General features: G+C 38.3%; 1 protein-coding gene across 3 annotated transcripts in view; it reads right to left on the bottom strand.

The window, feature by feature from the left end:
* Nucleotides 1-6019: 6019 nt before the first annotated feature.
* The window catches only part of STIM2 (stromal interaction molecule 2), a 172185-nt gene continuing 161134 nt past the window's right edge, over nt 6020-17070 (bottom strand). For all 3 annotated transcript variants that reach the window (XM_044767670.2, XM_044767669.2, XM_070506103.1), the window contains 2 exons: nt 12392-12665; nt 6020-7686 (listed from right to left, as the gene is read on the bottom strand). In XM_044767670.2, coding sequence (XP_044623605.2) covers nt 7209-7686; nt 12392-12665 — 752 coding nt within the window. In that variant the 3' untranslated portion in view covers nt 6020-7208. The remainder of the gene's footprint in view (nt 7687-12391; nt 12666-17070) is intronic.

A 17070-nucleotide genomic window follows, 5' to 3' on the forward strand; every position in this document is an offset into this window, starting at 1 on the left:
GTGCGTTTACCCCTCAAGCTGTGTGGAAGCAGTGGAGATATAAAATAAATAAAAGAGAATCATTCTTGCCATGCTTAACTCTTTCAGTGATTTCCCATTGGTCTCAGGATCAAGTCTGAAACCTTAAACATGGCCTCAAGGTGCTGTGCAGTCTTGCCCTTTTCCTCACCCTCTCACTGCCCTCCAGTCACACCAGCCTTCTTTCGGTCTCCTGAACACACACGATCCTTTGCCTCTCGTCTTCCTACCCATGCTGTTACCACCGCCTGGGACACTCAGACACCTGTTCTCCTCGCTGTCTGTTTCCTACTAATTCTGCAGGGTTAAGCACAAACGTCACTTCCTCCGCAAGGCCCTTCCTGACCAAGTTAAGTTAGACCTCCAACAAATCATCGCATAGCCTTGTGGACCTTTCTTCCTAGCTGTAATTACAAGCATGGTAATGTAAATAATTATTTAAGCATTTGTTCAACAAGGTAGGTAACGACTATGTTTAGCTTAGGTACTATCATAGACCCAGCACTCAGTACCTCATAGGTTCTCGATATATAACTCTTGAAAGAATAAGATCTAGTAATACAAGAAATCACATTAATTACCAGGTGCATAGGATAGCCACTAAGAGGGGCAGAGCACCAGGCATGGATAGGCTAACTGCAGAGCAAACACCTAAACAGAGCCTGACGGGAAAGACGAGGCCTATGCAGACCACGCTCACTATTCACTGTCCAGCTCTAAAAACACATTTTGTAAAGAAAACATACTGGTTACTCCATGCCATCTTAATCTCTTCCTTCCTTGGAACTTCCATATAAAACAATGGAAATACAGCACACAATGCTCATTTGTCTTAGATAATAATCTTGAACTGTTTTCTAATCATTAAACTTGTGAATGCCCTTAATCTGAAACTTGAAGGTAGCAATAATGTCTGTTGTTCATTTATTCACTCATCAGGCACGTAATGTACTCAGTGCCTAAAGTGTCAGCCCTGGGAGTTCAAAGCTGGGTAAGGCAGAGTCCCTGCACTGAAGCAGTTCAGTTTACTGGGCAAACAATAAACAGGTCATGGTGATGTGACAAGTGCTGTAATAAACACAAAACTCTGGACACTCGTAGAAGTGGCATCTTACCCAGATTGGGGGCGTGTATGGAAGGCTTCCTAAAGATAGCTGAGCTGAGTGACGGGTTTAGAGTTAGTGGCTAAAGAATGGAGAGGACATTCCAGGCAAAAGCAGCAGCCAGTGCAGTCAGGGAGGTGAGTGCGAAGCAGCCTGGCTTTTTCAGGAATCTGCATGAAGTTCTGTGTAACTGATCAGGTTGTGTGCATACCGGCCAGCTATGAGGCTGCAGTGAGCAGGGCCCAGAACATCAAGGTCTCTTGCTCATCTCTGTTAAATTTATATTTTACCCTACAGGCAATGGAAAGGCATAGAAAGATTTTAATCAGAGAAAACCCATTATGTGGCTTAGAAAGCTGACCAATAAGAGGATGAAAGAAGGTGAGGATGGGTCCAGTTAGCTTCTTGAAGTTAATAAAATGAGAAATAAACAAGGCAAGGTCCCAGGGCAGTAGTCAGAGGCATCAGCTGAGATATTCAGGGATTAAATGGATGAGATCCGGTGATTTGACAATAAACGCACCCTTTCCTCCCTCGTCCCTCCTTTCCCAAGGTCCCATGGTTGGCCCTATTTCTAGTCATTTTCTTACCTTCACGTTAAAGCTCAAAGGCAACCTCTGGTATAGTAGCTCACTATTGTACCCAGGCTTCACTTTGTCCCCCCATCTAACCTTTTTAATTTCTTGTCATTTTTCTTTTTGGCTACAGAAGCATATCTTGGGTGTTAATAAAACGCTTTTTCAAGCAGAATCAAACTTCAATAGTTTGATTCTCTTTCAAAAATAAAACAAAAAAGCCACATTCTTATTCTAGAAACCTTTTCCAGTTCCTAAGGGGTGGTGTCCTTCAGTCTCCCTAGAATCTGGTGCCACCACATCCCAGGGACCAGAAGTCTAGAGAGTATTTCAGCAGTTATTCTCACACAAGGGACATTAGCCCACATGGATATTTTAGAACTAAGAAGCTTCAAATAAACAGATGGTACCTAAGAAATAATCGTAAGATATTCTTAACAGAACTCTAACATTGGGGTGGCTGCTATATAACACAATTTAAAACTAAAATGTGCCAATCTGAAGCAAGAGATGAAGAACAATTTTGACCCAGATAAGATTTCTTAGAGTCCATTGTACAGGGAACTAGAACCTACTGGGGCGAACCAGGAAGGACGTGGGAAGCAGCAGCAGCTCTGCCCTTGCTTTAAGGCCTGGCGATCTGGAATGGCTGAGGAACTGTGCCTCCCTGGAGCCCATGTGCAGAGCTGTTCTCATGAGATGGAGGGGAACGGCCTGGCTCACCCTGAGCCCATTGCTTGCTCTCTCTCACTTTTGGAGACTGATGAAGACGTTGCAACATACCCAACAAAGCTGGAACATCAGGATCACGGAGAATCTGGCAGTCAAAACACTGTAATCAGGAAAGGATCCGGGGCATTCTGTCTTAATCCCTGCACACTGGTAAGACATCAAGATCTGGACCCACGTCTCCCTAAAACATCCTCTCTGGACAAACATTGCTGTAGAGAGCACCCTCTGAGTGCCACTTTGGAAACTTGTGGATAACCTCAGGAAAGCCCAATCAAGGGACAGAGGTAAAATCCCGAAATGTGGCCTGAAGCCCATTGACACCAATTGATTCGAGAGAGGATCAGGCCCACCTGGGTAAATGTGAAGGCTCATCTTTCAGAAAAGACTACCCTGTTTTAGGGCTGGGATGTGGGGAAGGAAGCAGTCTGTTATCAGCACTATCAGGGCTTATGTGGGCTTGCTCAAATGCTGCGTTTCTCTCTGGTAAACAACCTACCCTAAAATGAGCACCCTCACAGCTATTACAAAGTGTTTTGCTGGAACTCAGTAATTGCAAGCTCCTTTGGTGGAACTAGATGACTAGTTAGTAGAAGCCCTAAACCTAACTTGCCCTTGGACCTCCATGTTTCAGCCACAGCAAATCTCTCCACATCCTTAGCAAATTAACACCATTAAATTAAATAACCTTTGATTTAATAAACACTTTTGAGCTACATAATCTCTCTCCCCATTAGCTCCCATCACCCCAACATTTGGTTTACGTTTCTATCACTGCCCTTACTACAAGGATTTTTGTTTGCTCTGTCTCACCTATTAGACACCAAGTTCCCTTAGGGCAGGTGCTGGTTGCATTAGTCTCTATACCTCCAGAGCTTATCATGACGCTTGGTACACGGTAGGCTATTAAATATTTGTTCAATGCATTAAGCGAATTCTGCACTGTCTCTTACCTGTAATTTTTTGGGGAAAATCTACTCTCTCATTCAAGAGCTAAAAATAGGAGATCAATAAACTAAATCTAAAGGAGATCTAAAACTTAAATCTAGGTTTTTCTTTCACTTACTTTTTAAAATAAACATGAAAAATACATATATGATTTTTAAAAGTCAGTTTTAGTTGGCAAATGAAGAATACAAGAATAGCTACAATTGAAAGACTGTGTAAAAGGTTTAGAAAATACTGGGACCCCAAGAACTTAATGGGCAAAAAACATGAACAGACAATTCACTGAAATGAAAAACACATGACATGAAGAAACTTTCCAATCACATTAGACGTTACTTACTATTAAATTAGCAAAGTTTTAACCAAATGATAATTCAGAAAAGATGGAGTGAAGTAAAAGGGCACCCATACACTCAAGTGTGGGGGTATAAACACGACTAAACGGATAAGCGAGCTTAAAAGCAGTTACACTCAAGATACATATGTGAGACCATGTGAGCGTCTACATACATACATACATATGTACACATAAACTAAAAATATCTTTATGCTCTTCTATACACTTCTAAAAATATATATTCTAAGGAATCAAAATGCTGATTTGAATTTATGTGGTATGACTTAGAAGTTAACACAGTTCTACCATGTACCAGCTATGTGACCTTCAGCAAACTATTAATTTTCTGGGCTCAGTTTCCTCATCAATAAATCGGTGACTTAAAAAACACACACACACACACACACACACACAAAAGTACCTGCCTTACAAGGTTGGTGTGAAGATTAAATGAGAATACATAGCAGAGTTTAGAATAGTGCCTGGCACAGAGAGTGCTCAATAAATGTTAAATGCTATTATTCCACATATCAGAAATTTGGAAGCAGACTAAGGATAAATAATAAAAGAATGACTTAAAAAATTACAGTAAATCTATACAATGGGATATTATATAGTCATTAAAATGTTCATGAAGAGTTTTTAATGATGCTAGAGAAATGCTTATATTAAGTAAAAAAGCGTGATAGGAAATTAAACATATAGTATTGTTTCAACTGTGTAAAATATATATCAATATATAGAAAATGATCTAGCAGAAAACATACCAAAATATTAAAAATGATTATTTTGGCCAGTAGAATTTGACCTGCTTGCTGTTGTTTTTCCTCTTTATACTTTCAATCATGAATTGTTTTTTATAAGGAAGATATTACTTCTAAAATCAGGAAAACACCATAGTTTTATAAGGGTAAAATAAAGTAACAAACAGGTAATTATTTATGTTGCTGAGGAAGAGTCACCCTGAGCTAACACCTGTTGCCAATTCCTCTTTTTGCTTGAGGAAGATCTACCCTGAGCTAACATCTATGCTAATCTTCCTCCATTTTGTGTGTGGGTCACCACCACAGCATGGCCACCAGCAAGTGCTGTAGGCCTGTGCCGGGCAACCGAATGTGGGCCGCTGAAGTGGAGTGCGCCGAACTTAGCTACTAGGCCACGTGGCCAGCCTATAATTTTTAAAATTTATACTAATGCCCAACTCTTAATAATGTATAAATGATGTAATACAGAAATTATCATGGCTTTCCAAAACTCAATTATTTTCTGTTGAATTTACAAATATAGAGCATTGTACTAATGCAAAGTAAATATTATAAGAACCATAAAGCAGTAAATATCCCTTGGTTGAATTCATCTATAAATGAGTGTGTGAAATTTAGCACAAACAAAGCATTTCCTGACTTAAGATGGCCCACACTCTACTGAGGCCAGCCTCTCCCACCTCAGCCACAAGTTCTAGCATCCAGCTGGTTCTTATCCAGAATTCCCTTCTAACTCTGAACAAGCAGCTGGCTTTGCTGGGAGCCCCTAGAGCCATTCCTCCTCCCAGCTTCACTCCAGGGTCCAGTGGCTTTTACCATTTCTATCCATCCAACTACAAAGTTCTCATCCCTTTTGCAATTTTCAAAGGGAAGAACTCCCATCCGGTTGTAAGAAGGAGAAAGAAGATAAGGTATCCCCTTCACTCTGAAGAAACTTTCCAGAACGCTTTTCAATTCTTCATGCATAATTTTTCGCCCTTCCTAAACAGCTTTAGAGCCTGTCTTCCTCAACTTTTGGGCTTTCAGGTCATCTTATCTTATTTTTCCAAAACACTGTTTGTTTCAATCAATTAATTTTTGCCCTTACAGCACTGACTATTAAATATATAAATATCTGTGTCTATGAACATCATTCAAGACCTTAACAGTTTTACAACAGTACTAAAAAGAATAAACAATCACAATTTACAGGAAACTGTTCATATTCTTAATAAAGTATTTTCTTGGAGCAAATCTCAAACTTCTTGTTTATCAATCAGCATTTTCATCTAAACGGGACTGGATTGGACATTACGTATTTTAGCCATAATGCTGAAAAACCATTCTAGTTAATATGTATCAGCTGTTCACCCAAACGTCCATCCACATTGCATTAACCACAGTGCATTTATGATGGAATTTTTAAAAGAAGGAGTTTAAGCAGAAACTCCCCAGATTTTAACGTACTTTGTTGCTCCGTGTGACAATCTTCACAGTAAAAGCTACCCTTGCAATAATCTATCAGTTTAACAAACCCCAAACTTTACAAATTAATACAACACAACCTAAATGCACCATAAATTTATATTTGTTAATCTTGATATTAGAACATTTAAACATTTCAAACTACATAAAAATATGACAAACAATATAAAATAGAAAGAAATTTGTTGACAACTTATTTCCAAAACATCACTATTTCTTATATTGCAATTAAGCAACAAGACTGCTTACATAGCTCTCCAGAAAACATATAGTGTTTTTAGTGGAGTGTTATCAATAAAAATCAGCACAGTCCCACACAATAACGTCTCTGATTTATTATCTTTTCCACAGTACAAATTTTTCACAAACCATAAATCCTTTGCAGTTATTTGAAGTCTGTAAACAAGTGCCGGATCCCCACATCCCGCCCTCAGTTTAAGCTTGTGAATGTTTTAAGTCCTTCCATCAAGTTTTAACTCTTCCACTTGCATAAGGAATCAAGAGCCTTCTGTCTTTAAATTATTCATATTTTATCATACAGCCTGCAATGCAGTAAATCACAGTGAAAGCCCTGGGAAAAACAAAACAACATGATCTTTACAGCAGGACTTGAAACTTTATAATATTAAATGCATTTAAAGAAGCTTCCCATAATAAAAGTGTGGGTTTTCATTTCCAGAAATCAAGTCAATTAGAAACCCTAGGTTCTACTTAAAAACCCATTTTGATCTAAAAGTGAAAACAGTCCCCCATCCATAGTCATTTTATAAACTCTAGACAGTTTCACTTGCAGAGATTTTTTTCCAGTCTGGAAAACAGTAGTGCAATTAGTTTTACTTCTTTTAAGTTATTTAGTCCAGGACGTAAATAGCTGTGGAAAGATAAGAAGATGCTCCGGTAAACAAGAAAATTTTGCAAGCCCATGCTGGCTTACTAGTCCATTAAAGCTTGTAAGTCCATAGTGGCTTTCAACAAAATGTTGTATATACATCACTAACAACAAAGCAGAAATAAATAGGCAGAAATGACTGTAAACTGTCTCATCTCCTAATGATTTTTCAGTAATAACTGGCTTGATGAATTGATTTATATAGTCATTTAAATAAGCAAACAATCGACAGTTGCCCTTAAGGACATTCCACTATGGCATCCAGTATGGAAAGCCCCAATGGAGTTACATTCCTAAAATTAAAACAAAAAGGGGGAGTAGAGGGTGGGAGATAAAAGTTTAAAGATTCCACTTGAATGGAATTCCACCAAGTCAGCCAGTTCACTTAGATTTCTTCTTAAAGAGGCTTTTAATTTTTGATGGCTTTTTGCTTTTCTCTCCATTATGACAAAGGTCATGTGGGATGCTGCTTATCCTGGCAACATTTGGGGCTTCCTGAACTGGTTTACTGTCGTTCCCAGCTGAGGAACACGATGTGTGGCGAGGTTTAGGCACCGGGATGCCACTAGAAAGCTGGTTCATGCTACAGGATTTCTCCAAGATGCCATTGTACACTTTGCTTGCAGGACTGAAGATCATACTCTTCGTTTCTGTCAGACCTACACAATCAGGAGAACCCCGAGAGATTTCTGCAGTTATGGGTGAATCTCCCCTGGATGAATCCTCTAGAGACAGCTCATCTCTCGATATCTTTCGAGGAGACAAAGTTTGGTATATCTCAAGGCTTGAAGGAGGAGACTGTTTCCTTCCAAAGGAAGAATTTAAGGAGTCACATTCTGAAGCTGTGTCTGGCACTTCCCTGCATGAGAGAGAGGCAAAGGCAAAATTTTAAATCAATATGTTCTGAAGAGTACCAGCAGACGTTCTAACTAATTCTAACTCAAACAACTTCCATCGTTTAATCTATTGGAATGTAAAAGGGGAAAATACTGAAGTTCTATACACATTTCAATAAAATTAGAAAATTACTACTTTAAATAACTCAATGTGTAATTTTTAACATAAACTATAACAATGAAATATTCTAATCTGAGAAACATTATAATTTAAGTTACACTTTCTTCAGTTGTCAAGAGAAATGGAAATGTTTAAATTTCACAGATTTTTTTCTTATTTCAGCTACTTTTGTGTTTTGTTTCAATACTGAGTATTTTTCTTTCTAAATCACATAGTTGACATTGTGTATCTGAAAAGATGACTTTTAGTAGCTGCCTATCCCTTTATTTAATTTTTCAGTCATTTAAATTGATGAAATATAACTTCCTAAGGAAGGAAGAAAGGAATGTGCTACGCTAAAATGTTAAGTTCTCCCAAGTTTAAAAAAAGGAGGAAAGGAGTTAAGGTGCAACAGGGTGGGGGCATGGATGGGAGATGAAAGTCAATGAGATAATCCTGTTTTTCAAAAAGGAGACATTCAATAAATTCTTACAGGTTTATTCCTTTGTGATTTGCCCCCCTTTCTCCATAGCAGAGAGAGAAGAGAAATAAAGAGAGAAAAAATAAAGTTCACAACCTCAAACCCAACATACAGTAAATGCTTTCAGCCATTCCTTCAAAACATATCTCAAACCCACCACTTCTCACTCTCCCGCTGCTACCATCCCTCTTCCTAAACCACCATGAGGTCACCTCAGTGATTGCGACAGCTTCCTAACTGGTCTCCCTGCTTCCATTCTTCTTCCTCCCTCTTAGTTACTTCTCTACATGGCTGTTAAAGTGGTTTTTAAAAATGCAATCAGGGAACATCATTTTCTTGCTCAACTTTCCAATGCTTCCTTTCATACTCAGACTAAAATCCAAAGTCCTCGCCAAGTCCACAGAGTGCTGTCCCATCAGGTTCACAGCTACCCCCGCCGCCAAGCTGCATGCCCTACCATTTCTGCCTCATTCCACCACGGCATCCTCCTTGTTCCTCCCATGTGTCCATCTTGTGACTGCCTCAGGGCTTCTGCACATGTTTCCTGCGCCCCATATTTCCTTCCCCTCCATCTCTACAAGGCTTACTTCTCCATGTCATTTGGGTCACTGCTCAAACGCTCTCTTTCCAGAGATGCCTCCCCTACCCACCCTATCTAAAATAGCATTCTCTTTCCTTTTACCTGCCTTTGTTTATCATCCCAGAATTTACCACTACATAAAATGATATTTTATGTTAACTTATTTACAGTCAGTTTCCCCAGAAGAAAAGAAACTTAATGAGGACAGGGAATCTTATTAACTTCTGTATTCTCTGTACTGGAATAGTGGCAAGCTCACGGTGGGTATTTAATAAATATGTTGAAAGAAAGAAAGAAAGAAAGGAGGGGAGGGGGAAAGGGAGAGAAAGAGAGAAGAGGAAAGAAAGGAGATCTTGAAGACTAGGGATCATGCCTTAATCATTTTTGTATGTACCATGCCTGACGTAAATATTGTTCATTCTATGAAAAGAATGATTAAGAAATGAAAAGTAGGGTCAAGGTAGAAAGTAACTAGAAATAAGGTGGGAGAAGTAAGAGAGCTGAAGACAGAATAGAAAGGCAAGAACACACATGATTATAAGCCACCAGCTAGAACCAGGCTAGGACCTTGTCTCACTTGTCTTGGCAGCTCAAGTTATTAGAAAGTGCACCGCACACTGCAAGGACTACATTTATATTTATAGAATGAATGGACTAAATGATCTCTCACCTTGGATGACCTATGATTACTATCATTATTCATGTTATGATATGCATGTTTATTACTTTTGACATCTATTTTATGTTAATACCATATGTTAGATATATATTGGATTGCCAAAAATATTTAGTCATTTCTATGTACTTTACTCAAACATGTATGTGAAGATTGTCTTTATTACACTATAAGCTCTCAGAAGGTACGAAATCCCCTGGGCAAATACAGACTTAAACAAAGCTTTCATACAATACAGTTACATGTGCTACACAATTTTCCAATGCTTTCACAACTTGATAACAGGGAGTGCTAACAGAGGGCAGGAGGCAGTTCAGATAGGAAGAAATGACTCAGAAATCAATCATTGGTAGGGACTTTTCTGCTAGGCTTCTTTTTGGAGTGGATGTCCATTAATCGAACAGCATACATCACTGTTTCCTGAAGCTGTTCAACTTCCAAAGCCAGAAGCTGATTTAGTTACAATTTTCTGAATTTACCTCCTATTCTGCTACTTGGTTTGGCTGCTTTGTGTGTGAAATTCTAAGCTAGGTTAAAAATATTTCAAAAACTAGTCTCTAATCTCAATAATGTGTGAAAAGAATACCGATCTAAACTAGGAGACCTAGATTCCTGTCCTGGTCCTGCCATTAATCAGCTGTACAACCTTGGGCAAACCATTTAATTTAAACAGGTCTCAATTTTCCTGTCTGTTAAAGTAAGAGAATTTGATTAACCTCTAACATTACTTCCAGTTCTAACATCCTAATTCCAAAACAAGTAACAATCTGAAGTGTTGCTTCTTCTGCATAACTAGTCAGGTTTGTAGTGTGGGTTTAGCAGACCTTAAAATCTCCCATTTTTTTCTAGAGCATATATTCTTTGGAATGTTGAACTTAATTATGTGTACCATTTATGTTATTTTTCTATTTCCTTTTTCCCCCACAGTGATGTGCAGTTGAATTCATATAAGTTTAACGCACATATGACAAGACTTAACTCAAGCAGAGGTTTAAAGGAATGTACAAGTGCATAATGCATAGAACATAAAAGATCAATAAACAGTAAATGTAGTTGTTATTGCTATGTACTATGTAAGGATTCTGTGGTTCAACACTTAAAACAATGAAAATGGAGAGGAGAAAAGTTTTCTGAATCTAAGTTCTCCTCATATTTATGAGCTACCTGAGAATTTCTGACATTGCTATTTGAAATGAGGACTGAACACTTCCATCAATGCAAAAAATTCCATTGGGCAGCACAGCTCTAGAGTTTTCCTACTAATTTCCATAAGCCCACAAAAACTTAAGTTTTGTCAGTAGCGCCATCTTGCTGGTGACTATGATTTTGTCAGTAGCACCGTCTTGCTGGTGACTGTAGTTATGTTGCAAAAGTTATACAAAAAATTAATCACACAATGCTAACCAAGAAAAGCTGCATGAAATTCTCCAGGTGCAATGAGGATACACAACCTGTACTCTCTGCTTTGGAATACGCTATAATGATCACTTGGCTAATCATAAGATCTACTTTCACTAGTAGATCAAAAACTATGTATGAAAAATGATTATTTGATGATGTCAACTGAAGAATCACATGATAGAGAGCTACCAGGGATCATTCATGGAAAGCATCCAGCCCATTCTCTTTGGTTTTATTTCTCATGAGGACAATAAAGATTTCGGGGCCACACAACTACTAAGTGGTAAAATCAGAAATTAATACCAGCTTTTCTGTCATTTAACACTGTACTGCTCCAGAAGAGGAATGTGGTTTAGAAAGGGAGAACCTCAGGAGCAAGAGGTCTCATGGAGCACTGGGTCCTTAAGCTTGACCAGAATATATTGCTGCTATATTCATTTTATAGAAAAAACTGTTACGAATATAATTTCCTCCTCTAATTCCCAATATTTTCTTAAACCTTTGGCAACTGATACCTCTTGACTGCTAGCAAGTACCAGCATATGACAGAAAAAATCATTAAGTGGCAACAAATATTTCAAAAATTCAGTCATACTTAATGTTTCTTTGGCTCAAGTATATTTAAGTTCATACCTTTATATTTTACAAATAAAACTGACTAGTTTATGTTCTGAGATTTGAGTCAATTGTGTGCAATGGCCTCTAAGCAGTTATACCTCAAAAAACCTACCTATGTCTGTAGTGGGCAGAATTCTAAGATGGTCCCCAAATTCCTAGCCCTGGTTTACACACATCTTCTCCACTTAGTTATTCTATCAAACACTAATGTAGGTGCTGCTATGAAGGGATCTGAAGATGTAATTAAGGCCCCAAACCAGTTGATCTTAAGATAGATTAGTATCCAGGTGAGCCTTTTAAATTTGGATCTAGTGATTAGAGATGGAGGAAGTTAGAGATTTAAAGCAAAGGAGAGCTTTGACAGAAGGGATATTGTCTGTTGCTGGCTTTGAAGATGGAGGCCACATGTAGCAAGGAATAGTAGGCAGGCTCTAGGAACTGAGAGTAGCCCGTGGCTAAAAGCAAGCACGGAAACCAGACCTCAGTGGTATAACCACATGGAATTGAACTCTGCCACCTCCAAGTGAGCTGTGAAGAGGCTCCCAAGCTCCAGATAAGAAAAATGCCCATCCAACACCTTGATTTCAGCCTTGTGAACCCCTGAGCAGCAACATCACACTTGGATTTCGGCATACAGAACTGAGAGCTAATAAATGTGTTTTGCTTGAAGCCACTATGTTTCTGGTAACTCCTTACGTAGCAATAGAAAATTCATATAAGGCACCACTCCTACCCACCCCACTCCCACCTCCTACATGCCACTTCACATCCACCCAGCCCAACATATACTGTAGTTCACTCAGTGCCAATACCATTGCTTTTCAGCAGAGAAGTAAATGGCCTCTTCCTCCTCTTCATTTCGATACAGAGCAGGGCAACTTGACACTGACAGGATATCTGGATCAGGGGAAGGCAATGAGTGCTGTGTGTGCTGGGGATGGTGGGGATGCCGAGGGTGTGACGAGTGAGGAGCATGTGGAGGAAGCTGCGCACGCTGAGACTGCGGTGAGGACGGCACAATGCTGCGACGAGAGCGACACAAGCTACTGCTTCTGGCTAATGACCCCGCAGGTTTAGCCATGGCCCCTGAAAACCAAACATGAATAAATAAAAACACTCATAAAATCCTATGCGCCTTTTATGCACAATACAAACACACAAAAAAAGAGAACTGATGTTACTAATATGTCACCATTTAATCTACCATTATTGAAGTAAGTAACTGCACAATTATTACTATCCTCTATCACCTATACTGCTCCTCAGGAAAATTAAGAAATAAAAAATAAAACTGAAAACAGGTCTAAAAAATGAACAGAAGTGAACATAAACACATGAGGCTTTAATATAAAATTTGACATTACTAACCAAAAAGGGTTAAAAATTTACCCAAGATAAATCCTTAAATTTAAAAATACAACATATTTATAAGGAATCTGTACTTTGTTGCCATCCTTTTCATGAATTTTAACATTAAAAGAAGAAAACTATCAGTAAAAAATCGGTTGGATTTTTTAATGTTTATCTCTTGAGTTAGTGCAACATGTTTGTACTTTAAGAAGTTTTAAATCAAGGATCATTTAAATACCGCATACACAGTCTCACAGCTAGTTAGGCAGAGGTCAGACCAAAACTTGTTTCTTGAACACTGATTATTGTGGAACTAACCAGAAGTCTTAGATTCTCTTGTTTCTGCTATCAGTTGCAGTCTAGATGCATGCAGATAGTATACAAACTTCCTCTACGTGCTTAGTATCGTCATTAAATAGGCACTCCATTTCTTTGCCTTAATTGAAGCATAACTCTCCTAAGAACAACTTCTCAAGCTGAAGCTGTTTATTCTTGTATACTTCATATACAGCGTCAGAACATCAGGTTGGTGGCCTTCTCACTCCCCAGTATTGTCTGTACACCCTTACTCCTACACCCTTTTATGAAAATGTGTTCCTTCTGAAGCCCACACTATTAAGTCACGTGAATTTTTCACCTCCACTTCACTAGTCACTTCCTGGTCATTCTTTCTCTCTCTTACCAGTCCACCCAACCTATCACGAACTTGAGCAATCCCATTTGTAAGACCTACGCAACACTTTAACCATGGTTTTTATCTCTTCTCATATGACATTTACCTCCAACTCTACCACTCACCCTCATGCCTCGTCTTGCCATCATTTGGAACTGCTCCATATTTGAAATCAGACAATTTAGATTCTGACCATTTTTCTACCTTTCTAGTTCACAGATTCTGTTCCTTCCACTTATCTGTCCCATGCTCTACCCCAAGCTCAAGGACTTTACCTATGGATTATCCCTTCTGTTGCCTTTATTTTCATCTTCTCCCTTTCTATTTCCCGTCAGTATTTAAAAACCAACGCTGAAAAAACAAACTTAAAAAACAGATAAACAACAGCAACAAAAAAAAAACCCTCCTCTACCTAGACTGTTTTTCAGCTGACATCTCTCTCCCTGCTCTTATGAAAAACAATTCTCTATGTTACTTTCTCTACTATTTCATCTTCACTCATTCATCAGAGGAACCGTAAAATGTTTCCACACAATTTCACTACAATTATTCTCAACAAAGTTATAATCTACTTCCTTGCAGCTAAAGTCAGTGAGTATCTCAATCTTCCTCGACATTGGACCAGCACCTGCTATTACTTTGTCCTCTCCTTAACTTCTCTTAACCACGTTCTCACCCCGCTCTGTATTTAACTTTCCCTAAAGTGTTGGTCTTCTTCAAAGTTCTGCTCTAGGCCTCATTCTAGTCTTGTTCCACTTATTCTTCTTGAGAAATTTCATCCACTCTCATGACTTCAATGATCATTTGCAGACTACAGAAGCCCAAATCAGTAACTCCAGCTTTAATCTTTTTCCTAAACTTTAGAACCTTGCAGCCAACTACGTACTGGACACTTGGATGCCCTATAGATGCCCAAACTGAATTCAACATTTTCCTCCCCAAACCCACTCCTTCTGTGTTCCTTTCCTTGGTAAATAACCCCACCACTCACCCAGTTAATTAAGTTAACAACAGGCATTCTTGACTCTTCTTCGTCCATCATAATCCACATCTAGTTAATCATAAAGTGTTTCCAATTCTACTTCCTTAATAACTCTCAGATTTGTTCATTTCCCTACATCCCCACCACTGCTGCGTTATGCTGGACTACTGTACCAGCCTAATAACTGATCTTTCTCCTTAAATTTATTCTCCATACTGCAGCCTGCCTGATCACTCTAAATTGGAAAAGGAATGTAACATTTTATTGCTTAAAACCCTTAAATGCCTCCCCATTACTTTTAGGATTAGAATAAAGTCAAACTCCTTAAGATGGCTTAGAATGCCCTATTTACCTAGCTTCTATTTTGGAACTTGTGTCCCTCTTCTCTGTTACAGAACACTGGGAACAGTACACCTCTCTCAGCTCCCAGAATTATTCTCTCTTGCCTCCATGCCTCCTTTCCCCAACTTTTCCTTGACCTCCCATCTCACGACTTTGCTAAATGGCAGTTCCTCCAGGAAGTTTCCAAACCCTCCAAGTTTGAGGTCAGTGTTTGCCCTCTTGCGCTCACATGGCAATACCACAGTATATTTCCCCATCATGTAACTTATCTCAGCACATTGCTTGTCTGTCCTCCATTAGACTGTAAGTTCCACGAAGGCAGTAATTGTGTATCATGTTTAACACTGCATCACAAGTAGCACAGTGCCAGGCAAAAAGCAGACACACAATAAGTATTTACTGAGTGACTCAATGAATGGTTCGAACAGAAAAAATTACGGAAATAGCAAAAGATTGATAAGGAGAAAATGAGGTGAAATTAAAGGGAATATTTTCAGAATTTTTGACCACCTCCCTCAGAACTGTACACGGCTTCTTCCAAACATAAATTATATACTATGAAAATATTTGTAATTTAGTAGGCAACTAGAATTTTCTCTCACTTGTTTATAATGATTTATAGATTGGAAAACAAGAAGAGACCCTGACAATCTTTAGTCTGAAGTTATCACTTTGCCAAAGAAGAAACAATATCCTACAAATACTAAAAGAATGTGCCCAAAGTGACACAGATAATTAAGTTCCACAAGTCTCAGCATGTACTACAACCATTCTCATCGATCACTGGTTATGTGGAATATGCAGTAAAGTGTAGCCAGATTCAGTCATGACTGTAGATGTGAGGAGAAGGGCTGAGAAGAATCAAGATTTACTGCTTGGAAAAATGAGTACTACTCACAGAGATGGAAAGATATTGCATGAACCTTTAAGAAGAAAGTAAATAGTTTATATGAGGAAAATTCTAAGTAATCCAATAAAGAATATAACATAAAGACGAGAATCTATAAATGGGTCACATCTAGAAATTGTTTACAACTCTAAAATCTTTTCCAAAAGTTTTCTTTTTACATATGTTGCCATCTCTTTTGCCAAGAAAAATGTACAAATTTTCCTAATGTATAACTGCATTAGAGTTATACACACTTAGAGTTGAGGGTCCTTCTTCCTTGTTGCTTCAAGAGGCTTAGACAGGGCTGCATACAGTTAAAACACCATAAAATTCATGTAGGATTAAAAATCAGTGCACTTTGACCTTGTAACAAGCTTTCCTTTACAAATGTAAATATGTTTTAGGATATCTTCAGGCTATTATTAATTCCCAATGATGGTGGACATCCATCTCCTCTTGTGATATATAAGAGTAGTAAAATGAAACACTAAAGTTCACTATATAGAAATTTATTTCTGAGATAATTTTTCATTCTACCGTTAATAATTACATATAGAAGCATAGCAGTTTAATATGACCCTATTTTTCAAGCTGTATTTTCTTATGGCAGAGAAGATAAATTTTTGTTTTGTAATAAAGGATTCCCCCTGCTACAAACAACAAAAATAATAAATAATATATGAACTCCTGATTCTAGCAATATGGCAGTCAAAGGTAACCTGACCACTATTTCCCTACCTCCAACAACACACTTTAAATACCCTCAAACATCCTGATATGCTGAATAAAATATAACCATACTTTTAAATGCATAGGTGAGTTTGTAAGGAGGAAGAGAAAATTCTCAGATGTCAACATAGAGAGACTAAAAGTAAGAGCTAATAGGCCTATGAGTGATGCTGGAACTGCTGTGGGAGGTTCTCAGTCTCAGTAATTTAAGCGTTTGGATTTTAATTTGGGGATATAAATGATTTCTTGGGCCCAAATGAGGTGTAATTGTAAGTGAAGGCTCTGGATAAAAGCCTAGGCCTAGATAGGCTACATCCTTCAATAAAAGGGTACATTAGAACTCTGACCAACGAACAAAGAAACTTCCTTCAATGCATGATCTCTGGAAACAGGGAGTTAAAAAGGCTCTTGTGAAAAACTCAATACTCTGGGTATTCAATACTCAAACTCAATACAAGCTAATTCACATTAGTTTGCAGTTCAAGTTTATACTATCAGAAGGGCCTGTGAAACCCTAATCCCAAAA

The sequence above is a fragment of the Equus asinus genome, chromosome 3, assembly GCF_041296235.1.
Source record: "Equus asinus isolate D_3611 breed Donkey chromosome 3, EquAss-T2T_v2, whole genome shotgun sequence".
Taxonomy (NCBI): Eukaryota; Metazoa; Chordata; class Mammalia; order Perissodactyla; family Equidae; genus Equus; species Equus asinus.